The sequence below is a fragment of the Pholis gunnellus genome (genome assembly GCF_910591455.1).
Source record: "Pholis gunnellus genome assembly, chromosome: 15".
Lineage (NCBI taxonomy): Eukaryota > Metazoa > Chordata > Actinopteri > Perciformes > Pholidae > Pholis > Pholis gunnellus.
This window is the reverse complement of record NC_136542.1, coordinates 7,146,386-7,162,041: the sequence shown is the minus strand read 5'-3', so window position 1 is coordinate 7,162,041 and position 15,656 is coordinate 7,146,386. Positions and strand designations below refer to the sequence as shown.

The following is a 15,656-nucleotide window of genomic DNA, read 5'->3' as shown; positions in this document are numbered from 1 at the left end:
TGCTTGCTGTTGAGTGGTGAGAGGAGGAGGGAGGGAGGGAGGGAGGGGGGGGGGGGGGGGGGGGGGTTATGAACCTTTCACAGAAAACGCACTCTGAAGTCTGCAAACGTTGTTTGTGTATATTCGTTTGTAAATACATATACACAAAACACTCCTGTACAAAAAAAACGCTCTGTGGTACACCATCTTTGGCAAAAAAAAACAAACAAAAAAAAAAATCTACAAAAAAAAAATCAACTTCTTTCATTAGCATACAGTTCTTTCCTATGAATTTATGGTAGTAGTAATACTGTGATTATGGATTTTGTTCACTTGACTACACGGAGCTGAGTGGTGTAGAGGAAACAGAAGGAGCAATAGTCTGAGAAGAGGTTCCTCCCCTACTACTGCGACCGCTCTGGCTCCAGACTATATTAACTAGGGCTGGTAGAAATCTTCACAGTATGGTGACGAGACGATTTTAAGAGTAATTAAAGATTTTTTTTTTTTTTATTTATCTAATTTATGGACCAGGTTTGAAGGTGTTGATAATTTGATTGCTTTTGAGTCTGTCATGTTGAAGTGCTCCTTTTCTCATGGCGGAGCCTACTTGAGTCTGAACTGCTGTAAAAATAACCTGAATGTCTGGTATAGTAAGGACTTTATCTCTGCTTTCTATTTCTTATTGAGACATTTCCAGTTGTACTTTGCCATCACAACTCCATCCATCCATGATAATACTGTTTGGTTTTCTTTAGGAGCCCTCACACTTGTTTTGTTTGATTTAAGAAAAAAAGAAGAAAAAAAAAAAAGAGAGAGAAACCTGTATTTCCTCTCGGTTTATAGACTCGGCGCTGTAATGCATACCTAGAAAAATGTACAGTACGAACGTAGGTGGACTTTTTTATCAATGATTGAAGACCCATGCGGTCCATGCTTGCTATTTGTAATTTAACACAAAAATTCAGTTGTTGGTTTTTGCATTGTTCATTTCCAGTTTTTTGAGGCTTGCTTTGATAGTGCCAGTGAAGTGCAGATATACTTTTTTTTTCTTTTTCTTTTTTTTTTGGGTCTTTGACCTTTTCTACAGGTGACTTATTTTTCATCCTCATTAAGGGCTATCACAGTGCATCAGACAGCGGGGGAGTGGAGTACAGGACCACAGTGAACAAGTCATCCACTACTACTCCTTGTAGGGTGTAAATGCAAGCATACGGTGTGTGTAGAGAGTTTACCAACACTAAACGGTTCTCTTTATTTATTTTATGTATCCGGCCCTTTGGTGAATTAGGTGGACCCATTATCTGACTCTCCACCCTTCACTTCTACTTATTTGTATGCATTTGGTATCCACTGTGATGCCTCACGCAGTGTACAAACACTTATCACTAAATACACTACTACCAGGACAAGTATTTCATGTTTTCCCCCCCAAGTATTTGACTTAATGACCATGCTTGTGGCTTTGCATGTTTTAATCCATTAACTACAAATCTTTTACTTTATTGATGACCATTTCTCCTGTTTTTTTTTTAATTGATTTCCTTCTTTGCGTGCAGCTATCGGCTTCTGTTCACTCTAGCAGGTATGAGAAGTAACTTGCAGAGAGTTTAAACTTCATTCTGAGAGAATCCGATCCACAGTTGACATTGAGTCACCTTTTTTAAAAACATTATTGTGCGATTGTTGGTGTTAAGTGAGACGGGCCGCTTCAAAACTCCCTTGATATTTCATTCAAAGAGGGATGCACCAATTTTGCATGCAAGGATTTTTAGGTCAAAAACGAGATGAGTCTGATGTTAAACAATCTCGCATATCTGATGAGTGCACCCTTTAAACTAAGATGAGCTTTCACCAGTCTGATTTCTCAACTGCACTACAACGCAGCTTTTAGAGAAACCAAGATGACGAAACGTCTCAAACCATTTTCACGTCAGTTGATTTTAGGTGAACAGAAACGAAAGGCTGCCAAAAAGACAGAGAACCGGTCTAAATACTAAAAAGTGATGCAGTGAACACTAGTTTGATGGGGCTTAAATGTATATTTCTAAACACGTGTGGTCCTTAACTGCCATTTTGTCTGCTGAAAATGACACTAACCTTGAGCGGAAGAAAGCAGACTGCCATCTGTTAGACTGCTGTCAGAAAGAGGATGCCAGTATTTTAAGTGGAACAATATACTAGTATGGATACCCAAGTATTTTATCAGTATGTACTGTGTGTTGAGTGCAGCTCACTTTAACGGTGACGAGTAACGTTTTATTTTCAAACTTGGACACTACAACAGTGGCGCGTGGTGAAGGGCCGACTGGCTGCTTAGCGTGGTTTTGGTAGCGTGTTAGCGGCCCCGCGGTGTGTTTTATCTCAACACATACTAAGCTAAGAGAGAGAAGCCAAGTCTGTACAAAACCTAAATCTCCGTCTCATTCTTCTTGTCAGTTTTTGAGCGACGACCAGTGAAACACTGGATTGTTTTTTTCACTACAACACTTTTATTTTTATTTTTTTTTGCCTTTCATTGCCTTGAATAATGAAAGATGGTGTTTCGGTCCTTTTTTGCGGTTTCGGAGCGTGCTCTGTGACCTTTTTCGGGTAACCGTGGTTGTGTGATTTCCCTTCCTGTGGGCTTGTTAGAATAAGCGGAATCAAACTTATCTTTTTGGACATCAGTGTGGAGTCGGTGCATATTCAAAAACTTAAATCTATTTCCCTTTTCTTTCTTTTTTTTTGTGTGTTTTTCACTTCCTGTATCATAAGAAAACATTACCAGAACTCTATTATTTTGGACCACTTGATTTATTTGTCCTCACTCCAATGAAACCTGAAGGTCAATTGTGTAGTGGTGTATAAAACGCTGTTTTTTTTTTTTTTTTTTTTGGTTCTCTTTTATTTTGTATGTAAACCAAATGTAAATGATGTATTATACTGAGTGTGCCAACCCCACTCTCTCTAGAGCAAGGCTCTCTCTAAGTGCCAATGCTGTGGTCATCATCAAAGGACCACCACCTGAGACGGCCCCTCCCCCCCCTCCCCCTTTTTAAATATAACACACCAGAGACTAAAAAGGATAGATGATTAAGTACACACAAAGACTTTATTCTGTATTTAAGATTGAAGATTTAAAAGATAATCTGCTGTTTTTTAAGAAACTGTAATTATTATTGCATGTGCTGTTTATTTTGTGTTGGAAGTGAGGGCTTTGATGTTTTCATTGAAGCAAAGCCCTCGATGAAGGGGGTTCAATCAGTTGGTTATTATCGATTATTGATTTACATAACTCTTGCCATATTTTTTTATGTGTTTCATGTATTTGTTTCAACCACTGTTGCCTGATCCTCATTCAAACATGACTTATGATCATTGCCGCCTTCTAAGAGAGAAACATAATGACAAGGTATCTGTTTTAAATTGAAATAAATTTGTTCCTATACTTGCTCATGGTGTGCGTGTGTTGAGTGGGTTTTATGATTTTATATTTTTTAAGTTACTGCTGAAATATGTATTTTTCTTTTTCGGTAAAACTCAAAAGCAAGTATCTTTATTGTGGATTTCATTAATCTTAAATTTCAAATTCAACAAAAAAAATATCCATTTCCAGTGGGAGCAAATCAAGCAGCCACCGTGGTCCATCAAAGGAATTTAAAATGCAAACTATTCGGGTTTTTGATTTAGTTATGTTACCTAATGGCAACTGCAGGAACAGAACATTTAGGGGTGCAATATTAGGCACTCTCCCACCTCCTGGTTGTCAGCTGGGTGGACCTGTGGGAACATGTTCAGGATTTGGGAGGTTCTATGAAACAGTTTGGGATTATATATATAAAACGTTTTGGGGGATTTGAAGATGCTAAGAAAATGGTAGAGTTTTGTCTGAAAACCCCTGTTTAGAATATGAAAATGTCTCTTAGTGGTTGTATGATAAAGGCAAACGTGCATGCCGATGCCAAAATGATCTATTAAACTCCCTTCTTCTGTGCATTGCATTTTTACCCTGTATCCATGTTCCCATTCAGTAGCCTTCAGACTGCACAGAGGCCAAAGTCCCACCCAGTATTCTTATACAAGAATACTACTCAGTTTTCTGTCAGGTATCGTGATAACTGGATCAAACACTATATTACATAGATTCCTGTGATGAGTGTGAGCATAGTATAACATTAAATAAAAAATGTTCAGGTACATTTACTTTACTTGAATATTTAAATGTTATGCTACTTTACTTCACTACATTTATCTGACAGTTGGAGTCGATAGTTTACTTTGCATATTAAGATTTTACAACAAAACAAAGTGCTAGATAAATCTCTCAAACAGTATATAAAGTAGTTAAAATTAGTTCCACCTCCACCAGCTGTAACATTAAATGCTGTTGTGTCAAAGCAACAGTAATGTTTCAATATGATTTATGATTACAAATATATAACTCTGAAAGAGGGACCATTCTCCCCAACAAGTACTTTTACTTTAATACCTTAAGTACTCTTAGCAGTATTGCTAAGTAAAAACAGAACTCCTTCCACCCCAAACGAATGTGTAATTGATTAAATCACTGAAATCAATGTGTGCACAGTCTACGCGGAAGCTGTGCTCCTATTGAGATGAGCGGGTCAGTTCCGCTCTATGCCACTAGGGGCGCCCGCGGCTCCGCTGCTCGGTTTGTTTTCCGGTTAGTGCCGCTCTTCTCTTCAAAGCAGAGGAAAGTCAGCGGCTCATGTGTCAACATCCAGGGTTTCCCCGGGGAGGTGTAACGTTAACGTTATTCCAAAAAAAAAAAAAAAAAAAAAAAGAAGAAGAACCCTGATGTTCCTTTGAAGAGCTTTTTATTTTTTTGTTAGCCGACTCATCCTCGGAGGCGGTGGTTCTCCTCACTGCGAAGACCAGAAGACGATCTTCGGCTCCTGCTGCTTTCGCGTTAGCTAACGTTATTTTAAACGATGACAGAGTACAAAGTGCGAAGAGCGTCTCCAATCATTTAATAATATCTGGGGACCTGTTAGCTTAGCCAGCTAGCCCGGTAATTCGATTAAACCAAAAGGGGAACACAGCGAAACACACTGCTGACATGATGTTTCCTCAATCAAGGCACTCGGTAAGTTGGCTAGTTGAACTTCTCTCAGTAGGAAACTAAAGCAACTATCTAAAGCGAGCCGAGCTAACGGCTAGCTAGCAGCCGACAGCTGATACTAGCTGCAGGTAGCTGTCAGCTCACAATGCATCTCTACATATCCTCACGACGTATTCACCTTTATGGTGGAGGGTAGGAGGCAGCTTGAGAGTTAAAATGTATGTCACTTAAATACCAGCTTTATTTTCTGAATTTGGATGCGAACACAGTCTGCCGTTAGCTTAGCCGTTAGTCAAAACAGCTAGTTTAAGTTCATGGGTTAGCCTCAGTCTATGAGAGCAAGTTAGCATGATAGTGTGCGTGGGCTAGCTTGATTTAGTGTGTCTACTGTCAATAGACCGAGTAGCTTAGATACAAGGGGACAGCAGATGTAGTTAGTTAACTTATATACAACTGTTGAATTTGAAAGAAAAGGTTTTATCTCTTAAATGATTTAGTATCACAACGGTTGCAAGTTTCCATTTATTTGACAGCTGTAAAAAGAGCTAAAGTTAGAAGGCTAAAAGAGCTAAACAGCCTTGTAACGGGTGAATTTAAAGACGTATTAGACAATAACTGCTCTTTTAATTCATTCAATATACATTAGATAAAGAAACAGTTCATGACTAAACTAAAAACAAGAAGGAATCAACTAAGTTAAGTCAGGAAAAAGGTTCACACATAATTAGACACCTTCTGAAAAAGCCTTAACTAAAACATCCATCCAGTTTACAGTGATGTTAAACTAAGGCAAGCAATAAGGGCCAGTTTTAAACTGTTGTCTTTTATAGGTAGGCAGCTGACCTACCTGATCATAATCCATGTATTCCTGGAGAGCTGTGACAGACACATTTGTCGATAATGAACATAATTCTCAGTTACTTGTATGATAAATTGATTTTTCTTACAGTCTAAGACATTTGGGAAAATAGTGGAAATAAAACCAACTAACTTAACATTTCAAAACGCAAAATATATGGATTTGAAATTATAAATAACATAAACATTCATCTGTGACTATTTGAGAAGCAGGAAATAGTGAATATTTAGCATTTCTTTGATAAATGACTCAATTAATTTAATGCCAACATTTTTATTTTCTGTTGATCGTTTCACGTCTAGCTCTGTGGTATTTTTTATGTTATCGACCATTACTGTGTTTCATTACTCTATTAACTGTTTAGTATCTTAAATATAAAGATAGTAATAGTTTCTATATTTGTATACTTTTAAACACGGTACACTAGTACACTGAGTGTTTTGGATGCAAGGTTTTGACCTGTGTGTAACTGGGTGACTCTCTGTTCAGCCCCATAATCCCACTGGAAACCTCTTGTCCTTGTGCCACTTATTTAGAGAGTAATGAGGTTTAGTGAACTGGATAAACCCTGGATTACAGCTTTGGATTAATGGTTTAAGTGTAGTCTATACATAAACCAGACTTCTTATGCAGCTTCTAAATAAATCTCACATATGGTCAGCACGGGCTTGCTTTAATCTCGCCTTCTTTAAACACATTTCCCTCAATCAACACACTCTTTGGTCCTGAAACGGTTGGGCCAGTGGTTTTTCTAAAGACAGATGTTGCATATCAATTTGTCAGCAAATTAAACAGTCTCCTTCCTTATCTCATTTTATACCGTACATTCAGACAGGAAGCCCCGTTTAGGCTGGCCTTCAATTTAGCTATCCTCTCAAAGGGTTAATCTCGGAGGTCAAACTGCTGTCTCCAAACAACACAACCACTGAAAAGGACTTTTTTTTTTTTTACATTCCTTTATTGCTGGACTGGTTGGTAATTGTTGGGCATCCAAAGTATGGTTTCGGACTGACTGTCTGGACCTGGATGTCGGGATCTTTGTGAATTAATAAAACTGAATATGTTACTCTGCTGTCCAGGCATCCTCTCAGTCCAGTCAACCTCTCAAGTTCACTACTTCTGACTCCTGTGACCGCATCAAGGATGAGTTCCAGTTCCTCCAAGCACAGTACCACAGGTATGCGGTTAACACATCCATACACACAGTTAAAGGAGACATTTGCCACCTTTTTTATGTGGCTGTCCATCAGTGCTGCTGGTAAATGTAGTCCACTGAAGAAATATATTCCTCAGTTCGTGCTTTATTGACCAAGAAAACTGATTTCTCCTGCTAGCGGCGCTGTACCTACATGTGCCAGGATGCATTGCTTTTGAGTTTGCTCTGTTAAACGAGCCTTTTTTAGTCTGATAAATAAACAGAATAAACTCTCAAAATGTCAATGAAGTGAATAGTCTTGGACCTAAACAGAATAATACAACTGTACACCTTCTGAATTAAAGTTTCTCTCTTACACCAAAGTAAAAATCGGCCTAATTGCCGCCTTGACTTACCGTAAAACACACTTCATTCAGACATAAATTAAAACTCTCCAAACCCTTCTTGCTGACTCTACACACCGGTTTCCCCCACTGTGTCTCTCTGCTGTGCCGGCTGCCCCACTGAGCAGCTTTTTTGGCGGCTCTCAATCATTCTTTGAAGGCCGACCAATAAATTGGTCTGGGTTGTCTTTTCAAGTTTATCCCTGGGGGTCCGGAAGAAGGTCTCCTCCAGCACACCCCTGTCCCAATCAGGAGGACAACTTTCATGCATCGTCACAAACGCACAGCTTCCTCTTTGGGGGTTGTTGCTGGCATTCAATACAGCAGAATGATTCCGTTCGTGGTTGCATCGGAGGGCAATTTGAGAAACGGCAGTGTTTGCTCTCAGCAGCTCAGACTCTGGAGGGGCCTCTCTCAGGCTGAATACCAGAGTCAGCCAAAACACTGTAAAATGTACACTCCAGTTTCTTGGTCAATATAGCACACACACACGGAGGATATCTTTTGCTTCAATGGACTACATTTACCATCAACACTGACTGACATCCACATAAAAGGTGCCAAATTTTCCCTTTTGATATAATTTCAGTCTGAAACATCTTACCATATTTTATTGTTGGGGCAACTGACTTGTGAGAAATAACTCTCCGTTCATTTTCCTTCTGCCTCGGTTGCTTTAAGAACATTGTGTGACACTTGATGCTATTTTCAGGTTAGCATGTCAAACAACTTAATATAGACAAATTGCATATTTAGTGCATTTATGTTGCCAATATGGGTAGGGCCATGTTTGTTATGGGTATCTGCTTTTTGTAATTCAGCAAATAGAATTGATTAGAATCAAATTGTATTTACTGGTACACGGAGGCTCAGCATCGCGTAATCTAATCGAAACGAATAGTTGGACATTGTGGGAAATGAGCCCATACGTCTATATTCTAAACATGAAGCTACAGCAAGCGATCATCTTAGCTTAGTATAAACTGATCTTTGCTGTTTTTAATATCTCTATTCTTTCTGTCCAGTTTGAAGTTGGAGTGTGATAAACTGGCCTCTGAAAAGTCAGAGATGCAGCGTCACTATATCATGGTAAGTGTTGCATTAACTCACTGAGACGTGGCTGTTAATCGTTATCTCCAGTAATATACCAACCAACGTCACTTAGTGTCGCAGTGTCGGAATACAAGCACGCCGAGAATGTTCGTTTAGTCGTACTTAGTCACAGATTGCGTTTCACTTAGTGGCTTCCTCGGGTTCACTCGTCTCATGATCAGTAACGGATTCTGCTTTTAACGCTTTTTATGATGCCCAATGACCAATTACAGATCACATGACAAAAGCGTCTACATTTCTCAGTACATAATCCACACATAATATACCTACATATAAGTCTGTCTTATACAAATGTACTGAGAGTATAAAGCTTCAGTTTACTACGTTTAACTTCTTCTCCTTCTTTCTTTTTGTAGTACTATGAAATGTCCTACGGGCTGAACATTGAAATGCACAAACAGGTAATCACTGTTTCCTGTCGTGAATCCCGTCAGTAGTCAAGATCTGGTAGTTTGCCGTTCTGATCGTTCTGTTTTCTTTCCAGGCTGAAATAGTGAAGAGACTGAATGGCATCTGTGCTCAGGTGCTGCCTTACCTGTCACAAGAGGTAATGATGTTTGCACGTGCCTGAATATGTGCCTCAGGCGTTCTGCTTATCAAGCACACACACAGCTTAAGGGGCTAACTGTACAATCAATCTTGTTTATTTTACATTCTGGTTGTATTTTTTAATCCTATATAAACTAGCAAATCTGAGGTGACTCAGTTTTCTAAAAGATATGTCCACTCTTGTCACTTGTCCTCTCTCGCTGACGATTTCAGGTCATGTTAATGCACTTAGATGTCAAGTGCATGACCAAGTCTTGTCTTGTCTTGTTTTTAGCATCAACAGCAAGTCATGGGCGCCATAGAGAGAGCCAAGCAAGTCACGCCCCCTGAGATGAACTCCATCATACGGGTGAGTTGTTTGTTGTTGGTTTTTTTCCCTCCATGTGGGTAAAGATGATGGGCGAGTTGTGTCTCATCCCAAACATGAAATAAAACCAAATCAATTTTCCAGCCAATATGATTTTAGCCAATAGGCACACGGAATGATTAAACAAATATTGAAGGTGCCAGATAAAAGATTGGGAGCGTTTTGATTACCGCTAACAGTGCAACTGAGGGTGTGTGCGACGCTTCTACAACAATGCTGTCGGTCGGGACGGCATTGTTTGCTGTATCCACCGTAAGAGAGCAGCTGACCTGAGTTAGCCAGCGGGCACGCTCGCATGCACTAACATGCACGCTTGGCCGACCCGGCTTTGTAAACAAATGGTCAAGATAACGACACACGCAGAGGGAGAGCGACTTCATTCTCTGCTTAAGAAGAAGCACTAACGATCCTTCTGTGCCATGTGTGTGTTTCCAGCAACAGCTCCAGGTGCAGCACCTGTCCCAGCTCCAGGGCCTGGCCCTGCCCGTGAACCCGCTGCCCCTGGGCCTCACCCCGCCCTCCCTGCCCGCCGTCTCCTCCAGCTCCGGCCTGCTCTCCCTCTCCTCCATCCTGGCCAACTACTCCCACGGCCAGGCCCAGGCGGTGAAGGAGGACAAGGCCCGGGAAGCCGCAGAGAGAGCGCCCCGAGGAGAGGATGGGGACAAGTCAGACTAGTGCAGGCACGGCAAGGAGGTTTGGAGGGGGTAGTTGTGTGGGGGGGGAAGTGTCTAAAAGAAAAAAAAAAAAAAAGGTAAAACTGTAAATGGAGATTGATGTAAGTCTGGCTGCCTGTCTGCTGAGTGTTGATGTAGAAGAGTAACTGCAGGGATGATGACATGCAGAGAGGACAGATTTTTGGATGTGCAGAGAACGAAACTGCTGAATGGCTGAGAGTGAGAGTTAAATGTTCTTATTATTTAGTGGTAATAGACTCAGTTCAGGCTTCTAGACTTAAAATAGATGCTTGTTTCTTTTTCTTTTTTTTTAGTGTAAGCCACTGTTGTTAGGCTTAACTGAGATAAATGTTTTCCCATTTGGAGTGAGAGCTGAGGATGAAAGCTAACAGCAGTGTCCCTTACACAGATCTGCCTCTCACTGGGTTATATTTCTTCATTTTTTTTTTCTTTTTTTAATGTTCATGTCCTCTTCAGTCCTTCAGAGTGTTTCCTACTGGTCCGTCTGCCAGTCAAAGTTAGCCATCTAGCAACATCTCGGTTCCTCCAGTCATAGCGTACCACAGCGCCATCTTTTTCTTTTTTTCTTTTTACAAAATGAAAACTGTTGACTGGAGCTGTTTGGAGTTGGATCCCATTCATGTATGTACTTGGAGCCAAATTGAATCTTAGTCTGATGTTAAATGGGATGTTTTAAAGAGACATTTCACTTGTCGGGTGCATTCAAACATAAATCACATGACTTTTCACCATTTTTTGCATTTTCATACGACCAACTACTGGATGCATTAACCTTAGCTGTGTACCTCAATCCCCGATAAATGGGATTTTATTCAATTAAAAACCTATAGTTTGTACAAATGTTAGTATACCCGTCTTTGAGGTTAAATCGTGTTTCATCGGCCTAGCTGCTGCTGCTGCTGCACGCACTATGTGGCATGGACCATGACTCATCTTTAAATGACAAGAATTTAAGCTCCGAAAAAAAAAAGGACTTTATTTTGACATGGTGTTTTCGTGAAGTTAGAGGTAGGCTAATTAGTGCATGTGTGCTTGAGTGAATGTTGTCGGAAAGAAGAAAACACTTGTTTAATTTAACTTAATTTTTTTTCTGAAAGCACCTTTTGTATTTTCCTCACACCACCCCTTCCTCGTACCGGTCCACCCTTTAACTGACCAAGACACACTTGAACAGGATCTAAACTTCAGAACCAGATGGTCGTAAAAGACATACGAGTACTGTACTTCTGTAAGTTAGAAGAGCACTTCAGTTCATTCTGAGACTGTATCAAGCACCTGTCTTTTCCTGTCTTGTTTAACTTGTGTGTTATTGTCAGGGGAAGATCCCTTCCTTCTTTTTTTTTTGATTTTCGCATTGTTTTTTCTTTGACGAATGTGTCCGGGGTGAGTTGCTAAAGCTCTGTTAGCAACATCAACCAAGCGTTCCCTCAGAAAACCAGATTCCCACAGTCAGAATTTGTCCTGGTGAATAAATTATTGTGTCCTTTTGCAAAAGAATTAAGATGTTTTTACATTTTTTCCAATTCCAAACTACATGCTCATCTATATAGTGTGTGTGTGTATATACTGTCTACTTAGCTTCATATTGCTCAGCCCTAACTGATTATACAGAATTTGGCCTTTTTGGACTTCAACATAGCCGGTAATGAGAGTCGAATGCCAATAACCTTTGACTTTTTTGTGTAGATGGTGATTTAGCGGTCAAACGATGCTTGTGTGAACAAACTCTAAAAAAATACAAATATCTGTAAGTAGTTTGGATTTGAAATCCACTGAAAGCGTCGGGATACTTCATCAGAAGTCTTTCTCTGCGCTTTATCTCTCACCCCCCCCCCCCCCCCCCAGAGTTGTCACGTAATTTAATTAGTCAGTCTGTCGATTTCTATAACTGTCGGAAACTGACAATCCGCCATTCGCGTCCACTCAATGCAGCAATTGGCCGAGATGTGTGGAGGTGACAAAAATGGCAGGAACTTCTCTCCTTTTGCTCTTTTTCTGTCACATTGTCATGTGGATATACGTCCGCCTCTCTGTGACAGTCCGCTTGTCACCTTACTTTATAGGGTTGCCGTTAAAAGTACGTAATGGTGCATGCAGTATGCATTCAATTGTGACGTACTACTTCGTCATTAACATTGCACCTTAAACTTTGACACTCCTGCTCATATATCCGCTGCAGCAGAGGATTGTGGGTCAGAATAGCCAGAGAAGCATGCTGGCTTGCATACGGCAAAATGCGACCGGATGCAGTAAGACATCCTGGTGTTTCTGACACACTTTGTATTGAGACATACTGTGCATTCCAATACTCATACCACCATACTATTTAGTATCCCACAAATGGATTTAGTATGGCCCGATAAATAGTATGCCAAAAAACAGCAGGATGCACTAGTGCACATTTTGCAGTATGCAAGCCACCATGTTTTTCTGGCTTATCTGACCCACAATCCTTTGCGCAGTAAGAGAATAGGGGTTTAAAGTTCAAGATGCAATGTTATGAGGAAGTAGTATGCCCCAATTGAATGCAACAGTATGTGCTTTTTAAGGGCAACTGTAGTATGCACTGAAAGTGCATTTTGAACGCATCTTTAACCTTTTTCTGGCATACTAAATAGTAGTATGTGTACTGTGCACAGTTGATTTTTGAGAATGCAATGCAGATCAAAATGTAATTGATGGTAGTGGAACAACTATTATGGGAAAAACATTCTGATTACAAAACTTGTGGTACATTGAATGCTTATACTAAATGCATACTGTGTGTTTTTGCAGCTAGTATGTCGTATGGAATTGGGACACAGCTGGCGTTGAGGACTGGGACTGTTCATATTTAAGGCAGCAGAGGGCAGCAGCGCTGTGTTCACGGTCGCTGCTGTCCTCTTCTCGTCTTCATTTCCTGACTGTGGGACAAGCGTCTTGTACACTGCAGATGTGCGCTGTTATTCCCCTCTAATGTGAGTGCTTCCCAGAGCTTTGACAACCCACCGTTGGTGTCTGAGCACCCTCCGAGATCGGAGCTTAAACTTTTCCTCTGTATTTTAATTTGAAAGGCACTTCAGTTGTGGCTCAGTGCTCTTAGTTTTTCTTCTTCCTGTCTGTGCTAGTGTTGGGGAGGTGATGATTTTCCCTCCCTGGAGAGTTGACCTTAATATATAGAGTGCGAGAAGAGATCGGTTAGTCATTTGCGCTCTATATGCTGACGTCAGTCTTTGTAGAAAAACCTCCTTTGGCAAAACTCAGACATATGAATGGTATGTGTGTTTGTTTTTGCTGTGAAGGGCCAATTTGTATACATATGAATATATCAATATACATATTTTTAAAGCATTTTTGTATGTTTCAAAGCTGCTTTTTAACGTGTGTGTATCATGGAAGACTTTGGTGTTGTATGTGTGCATTACAAGCCTACAGTTAAAGAGAGGCACAATGTTGTATACCATGTCGTTTTTCCTGTTTTTTCTCCCATTCTCTCAGTAGGCAGTAACACTTAACATTGTTTTCTAGGTTTGTAAATGTTTTATCTTTTTCTTTTGTGCAAACAAAAACCAGTTTAATGTGTTTATGAACACAGTCTCATTTTAAGATACCTGGGGCAAAAAAAAAAAAAAAAATACAAAGATGTAAACAAGCAACTGTGTACTCTAATGAGAATGAATCAACCTTTTAGCAGTAAGGAAGCTTCTCTGGTGCCTTACGAATAAAAGATGTGATTGAGAGTGCTCATTGGTCTTTGGTTGGTCTGTGGGGGGGAGAGTGAAGCAATCGGAAGGACAAAAAGCGCGAGTACATGAAGTGATTTCTGAGATTCATGAAATGTAGCTTTTTGTGAGCCTGATAACAAAATGTGTTAGTTAGATTTTCAACTCCTCTGCAGTTTGAGTTAATATTTTGTGGTAAGAGCTTTGGTTGACTCGTGCACAAGTTGGCATTTTGAGGGATGAATGTCATTACAAGAACATGCGGAGTCACAGCGCAATTTAAAAAGAAGAAGAAAAACTGCATTGCAAAATGTCCCCCCAATTAGTAACCTCTCACGGAATGAGTCCTCTAACCACATGCCAGATTTAACGAGGGCCTTAAAACTCAATGCAGGTTTAACGACTTGGCTCACTTGAATGACAATATTTTCATGCTCAAAGCATTACATTATGAAAATGTATCCTCTCTCTCTCTTCAGTGTCCTTGTTATTCTGGATTATCCCCAGAACAGAAAGTACTGGTTAAATAACTCCAATATTGGATTGTTGAGGCCCATGCCAATGTTATTTGAGAGTTACAAAAATCGGATAATATATTGGCCAATATTCACTTGTTAAAAAAAAACAATAATCAAATTAAAGCTGCAAGCAGCGATGTACGGGCCCTCGCATCCTCCCGCACGTCGGAGGTACTGGCGGGATGCCGGCAGAAGCGGCCATAAATATCTGCGACCATCAGACAGCGAGATACTTGATATAGAGCAACATAATGCATGTTTGCGCGTGTTCTCTAGCGCCACATAGTGGATACAGGAACTGGTGAAATATTTGCACTACATAATTTTCAGTGTCACACAGTCCAATCATTAAAAATAAGTCTAAAAAAAGTAACTAAAAAAGTAAAGTAACTAAAAAAGTAACTAAAAAAGTAAACTAAAAAAGTAACTAAAAAAGTAAAGTAACTAAAAAAGTAACTTTAAAAGTAAAGTAACTAAAAAAGTAACTTTAAAAGTAAAGTAACTAAAAAAGTCACTTTAAAAGTAAAGTAACTAAAAAAGTCACTTTAAAAGTAAAGTAACTAAAAAAAAGTAACTTTAAAAGTAAAGTAACTTTAAAAGTAACTAAAAAAGTAAAGTAACTAAAAAAGTAACTGCGTTACTCCATCCACAACTGCCCCTCCATCGACAACTACATGCTGACCCACAGCTCCGACACAGAGGAGTGAAGCGGCCAGCTGTGGTCAACCTGGTGATGAATGTATCTTCTCCCATGCCATGCACATTATGCACTGAACACAGACTTCTATTCGCCAAACCTGTAAGGTAGTGTACTGTACTGTTTATATGTTGGTTGAAATTAAAGATATGTGTAGTTTTATTATCATTATTTTCCGCAAAATGTTCCCCTTAAAAGTGTAACATTTAAGGGGATCTATTAGCAGAAATGGAATTAATTGTTTTCTTTTGTGTATAATCACGTTAAAATAAGAATTGTTTTCATTACCACTCACCTCCCACTACACACACAATGACTTTGCTTATTGGCTCCAGATGGCTCCAGTTGGTCGGCTGGCGAGGTTCTCCTACAAGTTTTGCACGCGGGAGAAGTTTCAACTGGTTGCAATCTGTGACCTCACCGCTGGATGACGCCAAATCAACCTCACCCCTGGACCTTTAAGTCACTCTTTATCTGGCTGATTTATTGGTGTGGCCCTACCAAGTCTTATGAATTATTAGTAAAGGCCTTTTCACACAGGAGACCAACGATGATACGGAACTTTCGTTGACAG

The 15,656-nt window shown here is 39.9% G+C and overlaps 1 protein-coding gene across 1 annotated transcript; it reads left to right on the top strand.

Annotated features, from left to right (window-relative positions):
* The first annotated feature begins 4,685 nt into the window (after nucleotides 1-4,685).
* Nucleotides 4,686-13,808, top strand: LOC306706930 (TLE family member 5-like). The gene is made up of 7 exons (XM_079174175.1): nucleotides 4,686-5,068; nucleotides 6,983-7,080; nucleotides 8,468-8,531; nucleotides 8,912-8,956; nucleotides 9,040-9,102; nucleotides 9,379-9,453; nucleotides 9,907-13,808. The coding sequence occupies exons 1-7, from the start codon at nucleotides 5,042-5,044 to the stop codon at nucleotides 10,144-10,146; spliced, it is 612 nt and encodes a 203-aa protein (XP_079030301.1). The 5' UTR covers nucleotides 4,686-5,041; the 3' UTR covers nucleotides 10,147-13,808.
* The last annotated feature ends 1,848 nt before the right edge of the window (nucleotides 13,809-15,656 follow it).

Coding starts and splice junctions, on each gene's coding strand:
- LOC306706930 (XM_079174175.1), top strand. CDS start 5,042: ATGATGTTTCCTCAATCAAGGCACTCG. Junction 8,957..9,039: donor ACATTGAAATGCACAAACAG/GTAATCACTGTT, acceptor TTTTCTTTCCAG/GCTGAAATAGTGAAGAGACT. Junction 9,103..9,378: donor TGCCTTACCTGTCACAAGAG/GTAATGATGTTT, acceptor TCTTGTTTTTAG/CATCAACAGCAAGTCATGGG.